Raw genomic sequence first — 19983 nt, forward strand, 5'->3', positions numbered from 1 at the left:
GTTGAAACGGCTTTTACCTCTATGCTTAGCAGATTTGTTTGAAGAAAGACCCTTGGATTTCATTCTGTCAGGGCTCAGTCCTGCCTGCTCTCAGTGAAGATTATGCTCTTTGGCCTTAAAGCTTGCTCGTCTCCTCCTTGAGAGAGGACGTGTTGATCCTGGGAGCATAATGATCTTGAAATGTCTGCTTCAGCCTGTGATACCTATGAGAACATAAAACATTTATTATATAATACAGAAAGGGCTTGCTCACCTGTGGTGGGCTCTAAGGGTTTTATCAGACGTCTCTCTTTAATTTCAGTTGATGGTCAGCTCTCAGATGCTCATTGCATAGGGCTTTCTGATGTCTTTGCTTGTTTTTCTGTTCTTTGCTTTTTTGACAGCTTTTTTTCTGACTATAGTCTTTAAACTCTTGCATTAAATGAAATGTATTCCTTCCCACAGACTTTTCTTGGAATCTGCGTGGTATGTGTTGTATGAATGTATGTGACCATACACGCCTTCTTCCATCCCTTTCTCTTTGAGCTCTGACTGTATTTGCTCAAGCTCAGTAGTACTTTCAGCTTCTAAAATGAAAATCCTGTTGAAAAGAAATCAATTTAAGAAAGAAATCAGCATTTCCATCCCACAGTGTATGCTGAGCAACTGGTGCTTATATTTCCATTAAAGTGGACCTACAGATGACTTGGTGGGCCCCTGTATTTTCTGTTGCATTGCCATGGGCAATACTCAAGTTGCTTAAGGAATTAGGGGCTGAAATTTTGCTTCAAGCTCTGTGGACCTCTTCTACGATCCCACCACCCCTACGGAATTTTGTTCGCTTGCAAATCAAGAAAGTGTTTTTTGCCTAGCAACAAGCTTTGTGGTTTCTACCTGAGGATCAAAAACAGAAGTGCATTTGTTCAGCCTTTTGCGTCACTTCGGTACTGAAGGTTTTGTCAGTCAAATCATCACTGACGTTTCTGTTGATGCGCAAGGAAAAGAATAATCCAGTGTGTTTTTCCGTAGCAGTGCTGTCACTGCAGCACTGACAATAGTAAAAAGTGCATTCATCACCGAATAACCAGATATTCTGGAAACATAAATGTCTCATTTTTAAAGGCTATTTTCTGTCTGATTCCTTTTTGCTATTTATACTCGCCCAGAAATATTTTATAGAAACCCGAGTCCCTTTAAAAACCCACCCAAACAACCAGAAGTGTATTTTACGTATTGTAGTATGTAAATGATTAGTCATCACTTGTAAATTACCTAATGTAGGAGGAGGAAATCTATATTAAGGGAAGGTGGAGAGCTCGATTTGACTGCTATGTCTCACTTCTTCTCTTCTTTTTATTTCCCAGAAGATAATAAGGAGGGATTTCTTTAAAAAATCATCCTAAGAGACTGTCATTGCAGGTTTGAGGGTAGTAGCTGCACGTTATAAGATTATTTTCCACTTGCTTATGTATTCTTGGGAAAATTTATGGATAACTTTTGTTGTTTTAATTTAGGATTCTATGATCTTCTTGTACATTGCCAATGAAAAATGATGTTGGCTTCAGAGACCTTAAATGTAACAATATGGGGAACTCATTTTATGAAGAAATATGTGTTTGGTAAAGCATGATAAAATGATGTTGAGCATCTGTGGCACAAGACCAAGTCTTGGCAGATCTCCGTGCTTGCTGTGTATGATACCTTTGGTCGGATTGGTTGGTTGGTTGGTTTTGCTCTGTTTGTTTGTTTTATGAATAGTTAATTCACAATACATGGTCACACTGAATTTTTTTTTTTTTTTGTGTGTGTGTCCTGATTTTGGTACAGATATCTCTCTCTGTTTTGGAGGGTTTTGATTGCAATGGTCTATTCCCTGGCTGACTGTTTTCCAGGCGAAACTTTAATGTACCCTACTTCCTTAGGGTTTTATGTTTATGATTGGCTTTGATTGATTTTTCTTTTTTCACCCCTTTCTCTTTTGGTAATGTGATAGAAGATGGTTATGAGGAAAGGATATTCAGTCAGTGGTTTATTCACTCTTTGCTCTCTGAGCATTGTCTCCATGAAATATTTTTGCATGGGCTTGAGTGCTTGGGCATAGTTTTCCATGTTGTTCCTCCATTCCCATTGTGATCTTGTGTTTGTAATAAGCTAAAATTTCAAAAAAAGTCCTGCAAGAAATACCAAAAAGCTAGCGGGAAGACTTATTTTTTGTGACTCTGTACAAATTATTAAGTGGTTTGAGAAAAATAAATATTGTTATGTATATAAATTTGCAGGATGGCAGTAGTAATTTACAGAACTGCCTACTGGTCTCCACTGTGCACCGGAGCTCCCAGAGAGTGCAGGACTTGATTTTTTTTGAAAAGCTAAATTCCATTTCGGGCACATCAAATCCAACTCTTTTCACATGGTGAGTTCCAGTGCACATGCTGTACAGCAATTGCAGTCATGCACAGTGTAAAACATACCGCAGAAACAGGGAGTCTAACAACGTGAGACGATTTTCAGGTTTTTTGATTTTATTGTTGTCTATTTTTCTCCCCATCTCCCCTCCCCCTGAATAGAATGATTCGTGCTTCGTATTTGCTGTTTTTGTGTGCCTGCACTGATTGCTTCAACTGTGACTCACATGCAAGCCTTGAGAAGAGGTGCCTGTTGTATCAAGATAGTTCAGCACGTGGCCATGGCTTGTAAATCAATCCGACTCATCCTAAAATGCTCGTTTTCTGTTAAATCAGCTATTCAGCTGGCAAACACAATCTTGATGAACAGCATAAATTGCATGGCTGAGGCAACTCTCTTTAGGTTTATTTTCCAAGCCGTAACCTGGAGGTCTGCTTTTCCCTTCTCACACAGTGCCTCAAATGAAAGTTTTTCTGGTGGCTGTTGTTCAAAGAATAGGATTTTTTCCTTCTCCTCCTCCCACTCTGGATCATTTCAGCTTTTATTTAGCTTATTAAATGAACATCTCTATTCACTACCCTGGTAAAGCAGGTCACTCTCTAAAAGTACCCATCTAGCTTCTTTTCCAATAGTGTTTGACTACTGAAATTTTAATTGGATCAGAAGCCATAGTTAAAGAGTAGGAAAATCATTTTTCCTCATACTCTCATTGATTTCTGTTGAAGCAAACAGATGAGCTTATATATAAATATGTATATATGCCTTTTTTTTAATGAAAAGTGCTGGAATTCACTAAAAAAGGTTAAAATTGAAATGAGTAATCTTCAGCGCATAATGCAATTGTTAATTTTAGCTCCCTGCGTAGGAGCTGTTATGACTTGAACAGCCGGCTCTAGCCTTCATTAGAGAAGAAGCAGGCAGTTTTGAGACAGGTGGAGCTGGATCAAGCTGTGAATGTGATTTGCTTGAAGCTGGTCATTAGTGTTAGAAAGCTGGTCCTATCTATTGCATCCTTACCTTGTGCCATGATCATTACCGATGTTGTTATTTACTTTTCGTCTTTTCCAGGTTGACTATGGTGCGTCAAGCTCTCTGAAGGACCAGAATGGAGATTGGCCCTCTGAACTGTTAATGGGGACATGGGACTCACGTTGTCGTTGATAATTTGTGTGGACTTAACCAGCAAAGAGCAACAGAAGACACTAGAAAGACAGTGGGAATTATAGCAGTTTTTCAGGTAAATGGCTTCTTTCGTGCAGCTCATGTGACTGTAGTTGTTTTTCTGAGCACTGTGTAAGCGTGTAAATGAGCTGCAAGTTCATGAAGAGTGTGTGCATTTCTTGATGAAAATCTTAACAAATTAGGATTATTTAACAGCCCAGTTAAAGGTCTTGTCACACATTGTGTTCTGAATTTTCATTAAGTGGTTCAAGTTTCAGTTGTAACTGTAGAATAGCCAGTATCATCAGCCCTCTTGGGGAGAGTGGTGGAAGGAAGGTGAATACCTTGAAGCTTGACTTGCTGTACTGTGAGCTAATTTGTGAGTTTCAGATTCCAGTCAGTTTGTTTGTGAACCATGTGGCTTCATTTCTTGTGAATCCACAGTCCTTCTTAAACAGGGAGATTATATAGGAAATTTTATTTGCCTATAGTGTGAAAACAAAAGCAAAAACTGGAAAAAGTATGTCTTAGTTTTTTTTCATTTAAAACGTAGCTTAAAAAAAAGTAAAGGTAAGTGATACCAGATCTGTTGAATGTTTAATTTCATACTGTAAAAAAAAACATGGCAAAGTGTGGTTTTGCTTAATAGCCGCTGTTTCATTGTTGAGAAATGGCAAGGTGTTGCAAAAGACCCTTTCTGAAATAACTCCGTTTTTCATCCACAGTTGTTTTTCCTGAAGATGCTTCTTAAGCCAAATGGACGGAGAAAGAAAAGCTAAATTATTCATGAGTCTGATTTGACAATTGATCAGTGGGAGAGGCTTCAAGAGAGAGGTGGGGGGGAGAGAGAGAGAGAGAAAAAGAGAGAGAAAATAATAGGCTTTAACTTTGAAAAGCCTTTAAAGCTTCTGTACAACAACCTGTTGTGAGCTGAGAGTTAGGTTCGGTTAAGATATCTTCATTAGAAGTACCTGCCAAGAGCTTCCTGTAGGATTTTCATAGTACTGGAGAATGATATGGAGTTTGGGAAGAGGATTAGGGTTTTAATAATGGAGCTGTTGGTTTGATCCCTGAAAATGTTGACCCTGGGAACTTTATAGCCAAATTTAGATTTCATATTTATCTTGAATAATTAGCTCTTAAATTATATATATATATATATATATATATTTAAAGTGGTAATGAGCACCATGGCTTCTGCTATGCATAAAACTCATGTTTGAGTGCTAAAAAGTGTTGTTGCTCAACGCTTGGTTTTTATTTGTATTTGTTTGGCTATTATCTTTTATTAAAGAAAAAAAATGGAAAAAAGATTAGGGGAGGGGAGCACTGAGATGCCATACACCTAGAAGTCTGAATGGGTCCTTCCTGCTTAGTGCCACTGAGCTCTGTAGCAGAGTGCCTCAGTCTCCCTGCCTGCACCTTGGCAGTCCTGGGGCTGGGCTGGGTAGTCACAGCACCTTACCTTATATCTCCTCTGCACAAAGACTGTTTAATTGGAGATCTGCTTGCTTAACCTGGCACAATTCTGCTGTTACACAATATTATGGACTCAGTGCGTCTCTTCAGCTGGGACGTACATAGTGTTTTCCACTCCTGAAATGCACATTTTAGTTTTTTTATAAAGGAAATGCAACTGGGAAATAAAAAAAAAATTCACCCCCTGTGGTTTTTTTTTTTTGTGTGTGTGTATTTGTGTCGTGATAACATGACCTTTCAGGTCACCAAATCTTGTTATTTTAATTTCTGTCTGGAAGAATGTCTGAGCAAGGTAAATTGAACCAGGAGACAGCAGAGGAAACTGCAAAAGAGCAGGAGACTGCGATCTCCGAAGCCAATCCAGACAACTGTATTCTTAGTAAATCTGAAAGCTCAGAAGTAGAGGAGAAGGAGGAGAAGCTCAGCGATTCCAAGACAGAGCTGCAGGTAGGACAGGAATAGTGAATGGGCATGTTAAAATATCAATGTGATACCGTTGCTTTTCCATTTCTGCGATTTCTTTCATTGGCTACACTTCCCTTATTTTTTCTCTTATGATTTTGAGACCGTTTCTATTTTTCCTTTTGAAATTATTTATTTATTTGTTTTTATTTTGGATTCTTTTTTTTTTTTTGCTATAAAATGCTGTTATTTATTATACTTTTCAAGCTCTTTAGGCTGCTGCCCCTGCTATTACTTTTTCTGAGAAGTTTAATTCTAGACATCTGTGTTAAAACTTGGTGAAATATTTGACTGTTTTACCTTGTTAGGATTTAGAAAACTACCTTAATCTCATGAATTTACAGATAATACTAATGAATAACTACTTAATATGTGGTTTGGTTTGTAGGTGTTACTGCCAACAAAAAGTTGTTATGCAAAACCTAAGAAGGTAATTTGATAAGAAGCCTTTATCAGATGAGGGGGCTTTAATCCTTTTTGCTCAATGAAATATAAAAATAAAGGGGAACTCTACAGTATAAGAGGAATTTGGAGAGGGGGAATATTTACTTAAGTATACCTTTTCTTACCTTGTTGTTATATCCAAAATAGCAGAACACTGTGCAGTGTATTTTTTCTTGTTTATACCTGTTCATAAAATGAATAATAATGAGCAGAGATGATTCTTGATTTTCCCTGCTTTACAGACAGGGTTTGAGGAAGTTGCTTTTGCAGTCAGAAACTGATTTAAAACGTCATTTAGAAGTGATTGAGTCTATATGTTGGTAATGCTCTTGTCATGCCCATTTTCCACTGAAGTGATAACTGCTTCTCTTTTTTTGCTATACCCAGAAACGAGGTGCAAATCAGCAGAAAAAGAGATCCAAGGTAAGGGTCTATCTCTGTTTGGAGTTGCATGCCACAACAGGATGAAGAATTTCAATAAAATGTCTGCCTGCAATTGAAATGGTAGCCTTTCTTGTGTGGTGATTGGTTTTTTGTTTATGTTGTGGGGTTTTTTTCTGCCCCTTACCCCATATTCTTGTTGCACAAAGACAGACAACTGCCTCTAAATATAATGTGTCAGACTGCCCTTTATCCATCATACCTTTATGCTGCTGGGCTTGCTGTGTGCTTGTGTTAGACAGCATGTGTGCTTCTGTGCACCACTGGAGAAGGAAAAGGTACATTCCTTTTGCTTTAGTAATTAATGTTTCTAAATTTTAAGAATTTTAAGTCCATTTTAGTGGACTAATCTTGACAGAAGGAAGCAGAGATTGTTGAGTTCCCTAAGGGGGGGAGAGGGTGGGGGCAGGGATGGGAAGGAACTTCTAGGAACAAATGAAACCCTAAAAACTTCTTTTAATTTTTCAAGTGCAGATCCATAACAGCTGCACATTTTATTGTCCGTGTTCCTTGGATATAGTACTACTAGAGGAAAGGGAGGGACCCTCAAAAAAAACCAAAACAAACAAACAAACCCAAACCAAATGACAAAAGGAACCTTTGAGTTTATGTTAAATTACCTTCAGTATTGGATTATCCCTTCTTTGCTATTACAGTTTTTGGTGGAAGTGAGTGAACTGTAGCAGAAATGATTAAAAGGAAAAAAGAAACCTTTCACCTTCCCTGTGGCAAATGGCTCGCTGCTTAAAATCCTCTTCTGTCCACATTGAAGGCAGATACATTTTTGCTGACAGGGTGGTTAGTTGCTATTTGGGATATTTAGGCAGATATTTGGGCAGATTATGTGACTTGGGGTCAGTAGTAGTGCTTTCTGTTTTGTTTTCTCTGTCTCTTATTCAGTCAGGAGCTAAAGGAAAACTTGTCCGGAGTCTTGCTGTGTGTGAGGAGTCGTCCCCTCGTCAGGGAGGAGAAAATCTTCATGATAATCAGGTACATTTGCAATCATTGCTGTTAGCTGCATGGTTGACCTCCATCTTCAGTTGCATGGTTGTGTTATTTAATTGGGCATTTAACAATGTCTTTCTTGGGGGAAAAATTACATCCAACAATGAACATGTTTTTATGGAGTTGTCTGGTTTAGCGTGAACTTTATTTTGAAATATTAGTTTTATACTATATCACAGGGTGTTGTTTGCTTTTTTTTCCAGACCCCCTGAAAATTTCAGCAAATGGAAAAGAATTCAAAAGTATTCAGATATTAAAATTTTTAAAAAATAGTAACAATCAAAAAGAATATTAATATGTTCTTGTCTCTAAGGCTATCTCTTTCGAGGCTACACCAAATACAGTTATGAATATGCTCTGGTTTCTGGTTCCTCTAAGACTCCAGTTCATATCAGTGTGCCCCTTCACATAAAATTCAAATGTCCTTTGCTCTCTAAAATACCTTGATAGAGCCAAGGATGCTTCCTACTGAGTGGCATTCGTTTTCTAAACTCTTAATGTAAATTGTCCTCTATCAAAAAGTGTGTATTTGAGTTTATCTGTACTGGTAGTGTTGTATTCCCAGCAGCTGGTAGAGTTCTGTCCTCTGCACCCCTCACCTTGGACAATAACACTGGTGGCAGTCTTTGTAGACTAACTTCAAAAAGTACTGCAAAAAGCAAAAGTTAAGCCTCAGTTACTCCTCTTTGCTTGCCTAGTGAGAGCAAGGCTTAAAAAATCCCAACTAACCTAAACCGAAAATATCATGAATACTGCCTATAATTTATGAGATGTTTATGTACAGTTGAGACTGGCTATCAAGAGAGCTTGAGCAAGTGGCTTCTTGTGAGCTTAGCACAAAAAAAAAAAAAAAAAGACATTTAAGTGTACTTTCTCACTGTTTCCTCTATTGACTTGAAATGAAACAAATCTTTCTCTCCTCTTAGCTCATAAGTAAGGAGAGGTTTTTCTATTTTTTTAATTTTTTTGAAAGACCAAAAACCAAATTGTTTAGCAGCGGGACATCTACATGTTCTGCTGCTCTACAATGATGCTTATGCAGTAGATGAGCAGGTTATTTTATCAGTTGTTCTGTTGTAGGTAGGATGCTTTCTGCTTGACTTGCGTTACTCAAAATGCGTGGCTTTTGTTCTGATTTTATTTGTATTTTCTATTGTTTAATGGAGAATGAAAAGGAGAACAATATAAAGAGATTGTATTAAGCATTGCTGGTAGTTTATAATGTACTGCACAGGACCTGTATTAAATGTCAGAGAGACTGGCAGGTGTTGAGGCAAAATCCCTATCCTTACACCAGGCAGAGAAGGCGTTCCTGTTACACACAGCCTCTGCTCTTACCTGACCAGCTGTGGCAAAGATTTCTTTGACTGTCTTAAAATATTTATGGGAGATGAAATGTCTCCCTTGACCCTAGCATCTGTTTCCTAAAGACACAATTGACTTGGTGTAATTAATTTGATAGGAATTGCCCTTTTACTCTCACTGACCTTTTACTAATGAATGTGGCTCAGCTTTGCCATGGAAAGCTGGACCTGCAGATTCCTCCTTGGGCTGGCTGAAGGATACAGGAAGTTTTATGCCAACCAAATTCCTTTGCTTTCACGTTAGAGGAGAAATAGCTTTTATTTTTTGGTTTGGAATTATTTTTTTAAAATTTTTAAATTATTATTTTATCTTAATGGTTTACAAACCACAGGGAATTAATTACCAGAGAATGTACGGTACATTGCCAGAACTACTGAGTATGGATTGTACTGCAGACTTGATGTTTGTATTTATATTTGGATACTTGCCTTCATTTTCCTGTATAGGGAAAAAAATTGTTTACCTGTATTACTTGATCTTGAATGCTTACCTGATGGTTCGCTGTGTCCTTACTTAAAAGAAATGTTGCCTTTAATGTTATACTATTGACCAAGAAGTGTATTATTGCAATTTGATTATTTATTTTGTTGTTCTCTATACTTGTATCAATGTATTTATTAACATTGTATTTTACTATTGAGAAAAATCAATAAAAAATCTAAGAAAATATACAGTAGCTTGCTTTCACGACTCTACAGCCCTTTTGTGTGTTTCTTCTAGTGCGGATACATCACTATTACGTTACATGTAAAACAGTATCTACCGTATGTTCATACGTGTGCTGTGTTCATATGATTGTAAAGTCCATCATTTTCATATGTGCATTTTTAAGAACCACTGTGAAGCTTAGGATTAATATCCTGGGAACAGCATGGCCAGTTACATTTTTCTCCTGTTGAAAAGCTAGCAGCACAGTCACTCTGCTTCTGGCAATGCCTGGAATCAAGAGTTATCCTTTGGGGTCATTTAGCAGTGGTTGATCCAAAGTTTGTTGTTTGAAGAGAAATTGAACTGCCATTTGAAGTGAAAGAAAGTAGGCATAGTGATAGTCTTCTGAGCACAACTGGGCAGGTTAGGAAACATTTTTCTATGAAGCCTTACCTCAAATGACCAGGAATCCCACTCCTTCCCTCTGTAGGCTCAATTTCTGGCTAATACTGTCAGCCAAAACTAACAGAAGTAGGGACTAAGGATGGTAGGTCAGGTTAAATTTTGGGTCCAGGGTTTTGTTTCTCTTTTACAATGCTTTTCATCTCAAGTCTTTTGTGCAACATTCAAACTTCACAAAAAGTCAATAATGATTCAACTGAGAAGTTACCAATTTCTGTCTTACTGTGGCATGTTTATGCTGATATCTCGTTCTGTTAGGAGCTTGTCTTACATGTATTGTGATGGCTGATTTGTAGTTCTTTAAAGAATTCAGAAACGTAAAATTTGTAATAATTACTGGAAGCATTTTTTGAATTCATAATGGTCTGGTTGTTTAAAAGACCACCCCTTACTTTAATGTTTTCTATTACTCTTTTGGTATGCTAGTATACTTTGAAAAATTGTGAAGGAAGGGAATTTACTACCATTCAAGAAACTCCAGTTTTCTCCAGTACTGGTGATATAGGTTTTTATTAACATAATGCCAAAAAATTATCAGGCATGCAGCACTCTCTTCTATTAAAGAAAACCACTTTACCAGGGAGTTTTGTGACAGCTTACTTCAAACGTGCTTTTTTTACACTACTTAATCATATAGTATTACTCTGAGCACTTTTGTTTTTCTTTAAAAGAATAAAACACAGAAGTATGCTTCCTTCAATTTTGTCCAACCAGTTTAAGATTTCTTGAAATATGTAGATTGTGCCGTGGTAACTTCAAAAGAAAACAATTTGGGTTTTGTTAAAACAAAACTGGTATAAAGTAATATTGTAAGCAGGGAAAAACAAGTTCTTTAAGGAAAATCAGAAAATGCAAACCAGCTTGAATTCTCAGTTTTAATTAACTTTTAAAACCTGAAGCATGCCTTCAAAGGGACTCATAGTCTCTGAAATACTGACTTTTTGAGGATAAAACTCGTGATGCCTTAAAGAAGTTCACTTACTATGACGTACTTGAAAGACCACAGTGCACATTTCACCCCTTTTGCTAAAGGCACATCTCCATATGTCTTTAAGTGTAAAGTACCTGATTAGTTACTATGTCCTCTTGTATACAACTGAGTATATAATTTACTGGCACTCTTCAACTATCAGACCCAGAAGGCTCAGTCTAGCTGATACTGCACTTACATGTGCAAAACTGTTCATATGAAACTCTAGGTTTTCTAGAGAGGGGAAGAAGTGATATTTTTCAGATATCCATCATTGATCATCAATTAACACGTGTAGTATTAAATTACAAAATTAATTAAGAAAGCCCATATAAAATGTATTTCATTGTTCTAATAACTCTTAAGTGAGTATTACTGAAGTGGAGCATAATTTAGTGCCCTTAATATAGGTAGACTAACATTTTATAGTATTCAGATATTAGAGAAAAAATACCTACTTGCTAGTAGAATTTGGCCTCTAAGATGTCGTTACTCTCCTGGCTAAAAACCTCAATTTTTCAAATAGGAAAGAAATGTATCTGGCTTCAACTTTTCTAGCTACACATAGTTTAATGCCAATATCTGCAGATTGGAAGCCATTGGAAGCTTACTGAATCTGGCCCATAATTTATCTATCTTTTTTTTCCCAACAGGAATCAATCCAACTACAGCTTTCCAGTTTTCCTAGCTTGCAAGAAGAAGATAAATATAATAAAGATGACTCCGAGAAAGAAAAAGAGAAGGATAAAAATAAAGATAAAAACAGTGAAAAAAACAAGATCAGAATGTTATCAAAAGGTGAACTTAAAAATATTTAAATTATTATGATTACTGTTGTAGAAAGGATCATATGTTTTTACAAGCATGTATTTATTTATTTGTGTATAAATATATAAGTAGGAGTGTTTTCATATTGAGAAAATTCAGAACCTGAAATGTATGTGCATGAGAGCCTTTTTCATACAAACATCAGGCTTTGAGAGTGAAGAAACCTTCCAAACTGAGGTTTGATATTAGATGTTATTAGTTTTCATTAATGTAAAAGCAATCTTTTGAATACTTAACCATATTGGTATAAAAACATAAATATATAAATATGTATGTGATTATATAGTAAGTGTAGGACACTAATATGGTTTTTTTTCCAGATTAATGATAATATATTGGCATGTACCTTGTGCAGTGTAGGCAGTAGAGAGTAATCCTCTTTACTACTGCTCCTCTCTCATGGAGTATTTATCTTAAATGCTGTAAGGAAATCCATCCTTGGCATTCAACCTGCATTGCAATCTACTATTATCACCTAGTAAGACTTATTCGGGAAAAATCTTGTATCTAAATTTGGTATTGTTTTTTAAATCTTTTTATTAATCCATGGAATACAGTTGCAGTGTAATCTCTCAAAATAATCACTGCCTACCTGAGTGTGGATCTGCAGCTGGTGTGAATAGTCATTTGGCTCCAGTGGAGCTCTCACAGTTCACGCCAACCTGACGATCTGTGTGTACTTTTGAGTCAGGAGATAATGCTGAAACATTAATTCTGAGTACTGTCACGCATCCCTATTACCTGCCCACTCCCAGGCGTCATTGGATTTCAGTCTGTTAATGCAAATAGAATTCCCACTGGCATGATTCCTCATTTACTGTGTACAATATTTATTAAGGGATACAAAGACACATTGATGAATAGAACTTTTTTTTCCTCATTTTAAAAATTTTTTTTAGTGGTTTAAAGGAAGAACTTGGCAGGGTCTTGAATGGGGTTGAAGGTTTTCCATGTTTTTAAATAACCTGCAGTTTCTTTCAATGTTTAGTTTTGGTGCTGTGTTCTCGGTGGAGTGGTACAGAGGAACCATGAATGTCCACTTGATGCTTCAGAATGTAGATCCCTCTTGGCTGAACTCCAAATGAACACTTTCGGAGCATGTGCTTTCAGATTATTGCTGGAAAATGGATTTTGATTTATAGCATAGCTTAATTGTAACTGTTGAAATGAAATAAATGAGGGGAGGGTGTTTGTTTTTATTTTTCAGATTGCAGTCAAGAGTATACAGATTCAACAGGCATAGATTTGCATGAGTTTCTCATTAACACATTAAAGAATAACCCCAGGTAGGTATTTCCTGTGTTAAAACTGGTATTCCTGCAATTATAGGTGGCAGATTTTGACTTCCCATAACTGTATACTGTGTTTTATTTGTTCTGGAGATGGTTACGAGGGAAAATGTAAAGGAGGTAGGCTGTTAACTGAGAGGAATGCTATAAAAAGTCATCAACTTCTACTCCCTGATCCCATTGCTTAATTTCACTTAACATCTGGTCCTTACCTTCTTGTGTACAGCTCTATGTGGTGATTGCAATAATACATTATAACTATTATGGTTGGAGATTTCTATATGAATATAAAATAGCTTTCCTTTAATTGTGCTGCACACAATTAAAATCCTGTGCACAGTGCCAAATTCTGCTCTCAGTATTCCCATAGTTGTCATTTGGAGCTACAAGCCCATCTCATCATTAAATTTGCCTCTAAACATCTAAGGAAGGATCTGTAACATTTTTATACATTGTGATTTTTGTCCTTCATTTCAATTGGATCTGTTAAATAGGTACCATGTAATTCTGCAGTTATAGGAGAACTTGCATAACCTCTTGTATAGATGATGGAAGGTCCTTCAATTGCTTTACTTGTGCAAAATGAGAAAGTTCAGAAGAACTAAGGAGTGATGGGACTCTGTCAAGCTTAGAAATGTGTGAAATACGCTGGGGAAATTTTTGAATGTTTTTGGCAGGAGGGCATGGAAAAAAGGGAATATCTGGGACCTTCCAGTTGAAAACAAGAGCATTTTGACTGAGAAGTACTGTGGCATTGCCTTTTGGGAGCCATTGTTCAAGGGCATTGTTCTCCGTTGTACTCTCTAACTAGGTTGGATATGTCCAGTCTTCTTGCAGCAAATCAATGCCCCGTGGAAGATATGTCTCAGGCAAAATGTTGAAAATTTCTGTGGGTAGCAGCTCTTCTTGTGAAAGAGCTAGGTTAGCTGGAAATCTCATTTTCCATCAAAAAAGGGGTGAAAAAGGACCAAAGCTATCCATAGCAGTCAGATCTTTCTATGCAACACATTGTTTGCAGCCTGTTGTGGCTGGAAGTGCTTTCAGACCATAGCTGAGCTCAGAGAAGAGCAGAACCTGTCGTGTACGTCTGCAAAGCTGCAGCAAAGCAGGCTGCAGTCTTTTCCACATGAACCAGGGTAAAGCACGTTTCATTTTTAATCAGGATGACTGACAGTGCTTGCAAAATAGCCTTTCAAATGCTGATATATTAATTTTTCCTCTAAAATGCCTATTGATAGTTGATGGTACAATTCCTTGCGTTTCTTTTTGACAGGGACAGAATGATACTCTTGAAAATGGAACAGGAAATCATTGATTTTATTAGTGACAACAAGTAAGTCGAGTTCCACACTTGGTTATTAAGTCATGTGCTTGTGCTGCAATGTGAGTTGTGCGAGGGATTCGCTCATATGGACCACAGTGCTCCTGAGGACTGTTACTGGCACGCTGCAAGAGCAGGCTTTTATTTCCTGACACGTGGTGGTATTGCTTAAAATACGGTAGATGTAAATGAAAACCTTTTGCTTTTCATTGTGTTATAATTGCACTGGCTCCGCTCATTTAGATCTGAAAATATAATTAAAGCTTTTAGTGTAGAGAATAATCAAGGGTGTTATCTCTTGGCTCTTCCTTTGTGCTATATTATTCTAATGCATTTGAAAATAAAACTGAACTTGGGTGGAGGGATTCTTGTTATCAGTAGCTCTTTATAATAAAATGTTTCTGCAGCTTTAAAAATGGAGAGTCAGAATAGCCGCAGAGGAAGAAATTATGCTGATGGGAAATAAGCATTTTGTCAGTAATAGAGAAAAAAAGAGTATTTGCCAAACAAGATCTTTCCAGAATCGTCCTGCATCTGACCTCTGGGAGAAAGGCACAGAGCTGTTGCCAGTGTCTCAACAAATCTGTAGGTTTGGTTGAGCAGGGAGTGTGTGTGTGTGGGGTGGGGGGGGGTCAGCAGATGAGTTCCTCCCAACACACAGAATACTCACTAGGTACCATGAAGCATGAGCTTTGTTTGTCTCAACGTAGCACATGGAAATGCGCTTATAGAAATTTTAAAATTAATTCCTTTTTTTTTTTTCCTTCCAACCTTCCTGTAGCAAACATTTATATGTAAATGTGCAATGGAGAAATTTTAAGTTAGATTTCTGTCCACTGAATTATCAAATGTATTGCTGTTTTCATTTATTTATAGCTCAGAGGGAAATGTAATTATCAATGCTATCTTTTTGCTTTCTTTTTTCCTAGTAATCACTATAAAAAGTTCCCTCAGATGTCTTCGTATCAGAGGATGCTAGTGCACAGAGTGGCAGCTTACTTTGGAATGGATCACAATGTGGATCAGACTGGAAAATCTGTAATTATCAACAAGACCAGCAATACAAGAATGTAAGTATTGCTACTGTTGTGTAACACTGATGTGTTTTTCCTTATTCCCTTTCACAGTACAAGAGCTGGTTTGTACCATAACTGCGTGGTGTAATTTTTTATATATATATTTTAATTTATTTTTTTAGCAAGAGTGAGTGCTGTTTATTGTTTTCTAAGGTGGAAGGGGAGGACAGGGCTCTCATTGTGAGGTTATATAAGGATATATAAGGAGAAATCAACCTAACTGGTCTATTGCAAGAAACTTATCACACTATCTTGGAATGTTACTTTTGATTCCTTAGTGCTGCCACTTTGCTATGAAAATAATCTCCTTTATGTCACCTGATACCATAGGGCTATATTCCTAAATAACCCAAACGTATTTGGAAGACTGCCTCTTCCCTTGTTGTGGCTCTCCCTGCTTCAAGAGTCATTTTCTGTCCAGCCCGATTATTTAGGATATGGTTCCCTTCCACCAGCTGTCACCATTCATTCCCTTTTTTTCTTATCCCCTTCTGCTTCCACTATATTTTCTCTTCAAATCTCACTGTTTGACCACAGTGTTTTGGTGAAATTTAAATTCCTTCTGATGGTTCAAACGTATTGGAAAATTCCTGGCAGGTTAACCTTGTGCTGGCATGCATTATGTGCTCCTCCATGCACCTGTATAAAGCCAGCAAAGGTCCCTGGCTAATTCAGCAAAGGTGCAGTAATGTGTCCTTGCCCAATCAGCATCACTTTTTCTACCAAGTACCTTATGTGTATTAAATGTAGCCTTCCTCTCACTCTCTACCTATAAACTACATCATGAAGAGGAAGTAATTACAACTGAATAATGAAGTTTTGGTATCTGGTATTGGAACAGGAAAGACCAGTTTGAAAATTGTGTACTTCCTGTATTCAATTAGTAGGAGAAATGAAAATATTTATTTCATTTATATATCCAGTAGTTAGATGATTTATTTATATCCAGTTGCAGAGAGTATTTTTTTAATGTTATTAGCTTGTCCTGTAGAAGGGTAGAGGGACTGCCTAATTTTGCAAGATCAAAATCTGAGCCAAACACGCTGGTATTTGCTATTTCACTGAGCCCTAAAAATCCTCCATATGTATGAAGTAAATTTAAGATCATGCGCAATTTTAGATCCTTTTCATGGGCTATCCTTGAGATACTTGGGATTCTGTAAAACAGCACTGGGGTATTAATGTTTTTAAAGATTTGATTTTCAGAAGTCAAGAGAATTACAGTAGTTCAATAAAACACTCAGGCTGAGAAGGCTTAGCCTCAGGGTCTGGTAATACCTGCCCTTGCACAAGGGCTGTATTTGAATAAGAAAAAACTGGGTATGCAGCAAACTGGTGTTCAGTTTTGAGGTGTAAATAAGGAAAAATTTAGTCTCCTCTTAAACAAAACACATTCAGTTGTATTTGAATGCTTTTTAGGCATTCTTCTCCCTTTACAGTTCTCCCTTTTCAGTTCACATCGGTGTCACTGCTGTAGCGTACCAACTGCTACAGATCTTTCCTCACAGCGTTGCTTTCTGCTGGTTGACTTGACAATAGAATACGATCACATTAATATCTGTAAATGCCTTGCTCTGTTGTGTGACCCATCATCTCAGAGATAGGCAGCACCGGAAGTGCTGTTGGAAATGCTTGCACAGCGCTTCTGGAGAGGACACTGAAGCCTTCTTCAAAAGTCAAAGCTTTATCCACGTGCTCTGGTGAAACTGTGGCTTCATACGTGGTGGGAGCGAGCAAGCAAGCCTATTTACCAGGCATGAACTGGCATCCTTGTGGGCAAGGTCACTGGGCCCAATGTTGCAGGGGTATAACGGATCAAATGGCCCTTTCAGCTGCGGTCTTGCAAACTGGAGGTGAGGCCAGAAAAATTGGTTCTGATACCATTCCTGTCTAGATCTTCCAGAAATAAACACAGGGCTTTGTCCCTCTGTTGACTATGAGTACAGCTGTTTTGTAAGCATCACAGAAGCTGCAGTTTTCTTCCCTCTTCAGTGATTTGGTGGTAGGTAACTGGATTATGTGAAGCTCATAATGCCTTGTGGTGCTTCCAGTGTGTTATTTACATTATTTTGATATTGCCATAAAATAAAGCTTTGTAGAAGTGGCTCTTTCTTTTCATAACTGGAGGAGATGGCATGTTTTTTTTTTTTTTAAATGTCCCTGACTCTGACAGAAAATAGCTTGTTATTATCTAGCATGAATAAGGGCTGATGAGATTTTATTATCCGCAGCAAATATTGTGTAAGTTCCACATCTGAAAGAGTCTGATGTGATTTCATGTGTTCTGCGTTTCACTACTCTCAGAGGAGACAGTTTTGTGTGGTTCAGAATCAACACCAAATACCGGGAATGTGTTGACTCTATTAATTACTACTTGGACAGTATCCAGAATACTGAAGAATCTGAAGAGCGTCTGAAACACTGTTCAGCGTGGTTATGCTGTACTGTAAGCCTGAGCCGTGATAGCTTTATGTGAATTTATGGAGAGGCCCCACAGACAGATGTTCTGAAGATTTGCATTTTGGCAATAAATTATCTCTTTATGGCATGTGGTTTTTAAAGTACTTTAGCTACATACTGTGGAGAGGGAAGAATGGTCCTGCATACTCAAGAATTCGTAAATTCTGTACTGTCTGTGACTTATGTGATTGTGTGCCTGTTTGAGAAGAACATGTGATTCTGCAGAGTTGCCACGTGGGCTTGAATAAGCACCTTGTGGCATACTTCTTTGGCTGAGTGAGGGTTCGTGTCACATCTCTGCTTAGGCTTGCAGGGGATGGGTTCTTCCCTGGCTCCAGCCAGTGAGGTGCGTTTATTCGGTTCAGCAGAGACCTCCTGTGCTCACTGCTTGCAGGTGCTTGGAGGTACAAGTGTCAAAAGAGTTAATGGTTTTGGGATGAAAAGGCTGTTTGGAAAAATCTGGTACCAATGCTCCCTTAGAGGTGCTGCGGTACAGTCTGTCAAACAGGAGACTGGGGTGTGAATGGACCAGATGGGGGCATTTCAGTCCTTTCATCAAATGGCTGTCTTAGGGCAATGTGTATCCACTTTTATGTACCTGTGCCTGTAAAGTACCTACTTTATGGAGGTTTGGGATTTGAGAAAGTGCTTATTGAAGAGGTTGCAGCTGGAAGGAGGGCTGTGACTTCTCTGGTCATTCTCTGTGCTGCTTTACAGAGAGGAGAAAAATGATGGTAAAAATTCATTAGGACTTAAGTCTCTGGGAGTGCAATACTGTAGCTTTCATGAACTCTCAGTGAGATCTCTCTTAAAAATACAGTCAGACAATAATGGCAATTTAGCAATCGGAAAAGTATCTATAATGAAGAGTTTAAGGTGCCTTTTTTTTGTTAATTTTATTGGAATGTGAACAAGTCATACTGTCTTGAAGATTTTTTTATGAAATGAAATTTTAAAAGACGGTGATGACCTCAACTACCAAAGTGTTTTTTGACCTTAATCAAGTTAAGTCTCTGTACTCTAGCACTTATTACAAGATAGTGGATTTTAAAAACAAATTATCTTTTCATATAATTTTTGAAATTTAAAGTAGGTTAAAAAAAAAAAGGAGAATGACTTAAAAAAATATGTATAAGTTTTCATGGTCTCATGTCTTACAAAGACCTGCCTAACTAAATTATTCCATTTTTGAAATCTTAATCTCAGCACTATACATGAAAAAAATTGATCAGAAAATGGAAATTTTGTTGTTGTTGTTTTGGTTTTATAGTCAAAGAACTCAAATACTACTTAAAATGAGATATCTGCTTTGTTCAGATGATGCTCTTGTGTCACTGTTCTAATGTATATTTGTCTGTCATCTGTATCTGCCTGTCATCTTTCTAAAGATATACAGAAATGTAAGGGGAACTTAAGACAGTGAAATATGATATAAAGAGAAGTTTGGAATTGAGGCAATGTGTTAGACAGGGTATCCCTATTTAGAGCAAAAAAATTTGTATGTGCCACCTTCTATTCTGTATATTCCTCATAATTCCTATCAAACAACTGGAAGTACTTCATTTTTTTTGCAGAACTGTTCATATTGTTAGATGTATCAGTTCAATCAGATTCATTCATTTTATTATCTATAGATAGGTGGAGAAATGTAGGGGAAGTGCATTTGGTGTACTTGGTAAATGAAAAGGGTTTTCATTTGGTTGAGGTCATCAGCCATGTGACAAGCAAGTCTGTACCACAGCCCACACATGCATTCATGTACTTTTTTATGTAAGTGTGAGTGGCAGGGCTCATCAGAATGAGCAGGTGGGATGCTTATGATATGTATGCTGTGTTTAGACATTTTCATATGTTCTGAGGGTGTAACATACCTATTAGGAACTTTATACCAATTCTCACATCCTCGATTCTAATTTTTTTTCCTCAAGAACATTGTGAGTTATAATCCTTGTGATACTTTGTTTTCTTCCTACTCTCTTAACATAATGTTGGCCCTGTTGGAAGGTGTTTTAGTGCCTTTGAGGAGCATAAAAAACTTCAGGCAATGCTAAGCTGTTATGTGTATTACAGGGGTTCCTTATGATCTAGAGATGAACTGTATCAGCAGAAGGAGACATAATGTACAGGTTGTACTTTGAATAACCTACAAGGCCTTCTTGTTTGACACATTATCTGTATTATTCTGCC

The 19983-nt window shown here is 37.4% G+C and overlaps 1 protein-coding gene across 17 annotated transcripts in view; it reads left to right on the forward strand.

Moving 5' to 3' along the window:
• ARPP21 (cAMP regulated phosphoprotein 21) overlaps window positions 1-19983 on the forward strand; it is a 196569-nt gene that overhangs the window by 87343 nt on the left and 89243 nt on the right. For 12 of the 17 annotated variants that reach the window (XM_032703240.1, XM_032703338.1, XM_032703346.1 and 9 more), the window contains 8 exons: window positions 3454-3622; window positions 5267-5472; window positions 6319-6354; window positions 7273-7362; window positions 11476-11620; window positions 12858-12936; window positions 14213-14272; window positions 15190-15330. In XM_032703240.1, the coding sequence (XP_032559131.1) occupies window positions 5305-5472; window positions 6319-6354; window positions 7273-7362; window positions 11476-11620; window positions 12858-12936; window positions 14213-14272; window positions 15190-15330 (719 nt within the window). In that variant the 5' untranslated portion in view covers window positions 3454-3622; window positions 5267-5304. Of the gene's footprint in view, window positions 1-1319; window positions 1399-3280; window positions 3369-3453; window positions 3623-5266; window positions 5473-6318; window positions 6355-7272; window positions 7363-11475; window positions 11621-12857; window positions 12937-14212; window positions 14273-15189; window positions 15331-19983 lie in introns of those variants that run through there. The other 5 variants (XM_032703320.1, XM_032703329.1, XM_032703295.1 and 2 more) reach the window with 4 other exon arrangements.

This window comes from Chiroxiphia lanceolata, chromosome 1, assembly GCF_009829145.1.
Source record: "Chiroxiphia lanceolata isolate bChiLan1 chromosome 1, bChiLan1.pri, whole genome shotgun sequence".
NCBI lineage: Eukaryota > Metazoa > Chordata > Aves > Passeriformes > Pipridae > Chiroxiphia > Chiroxiphia lanceolata.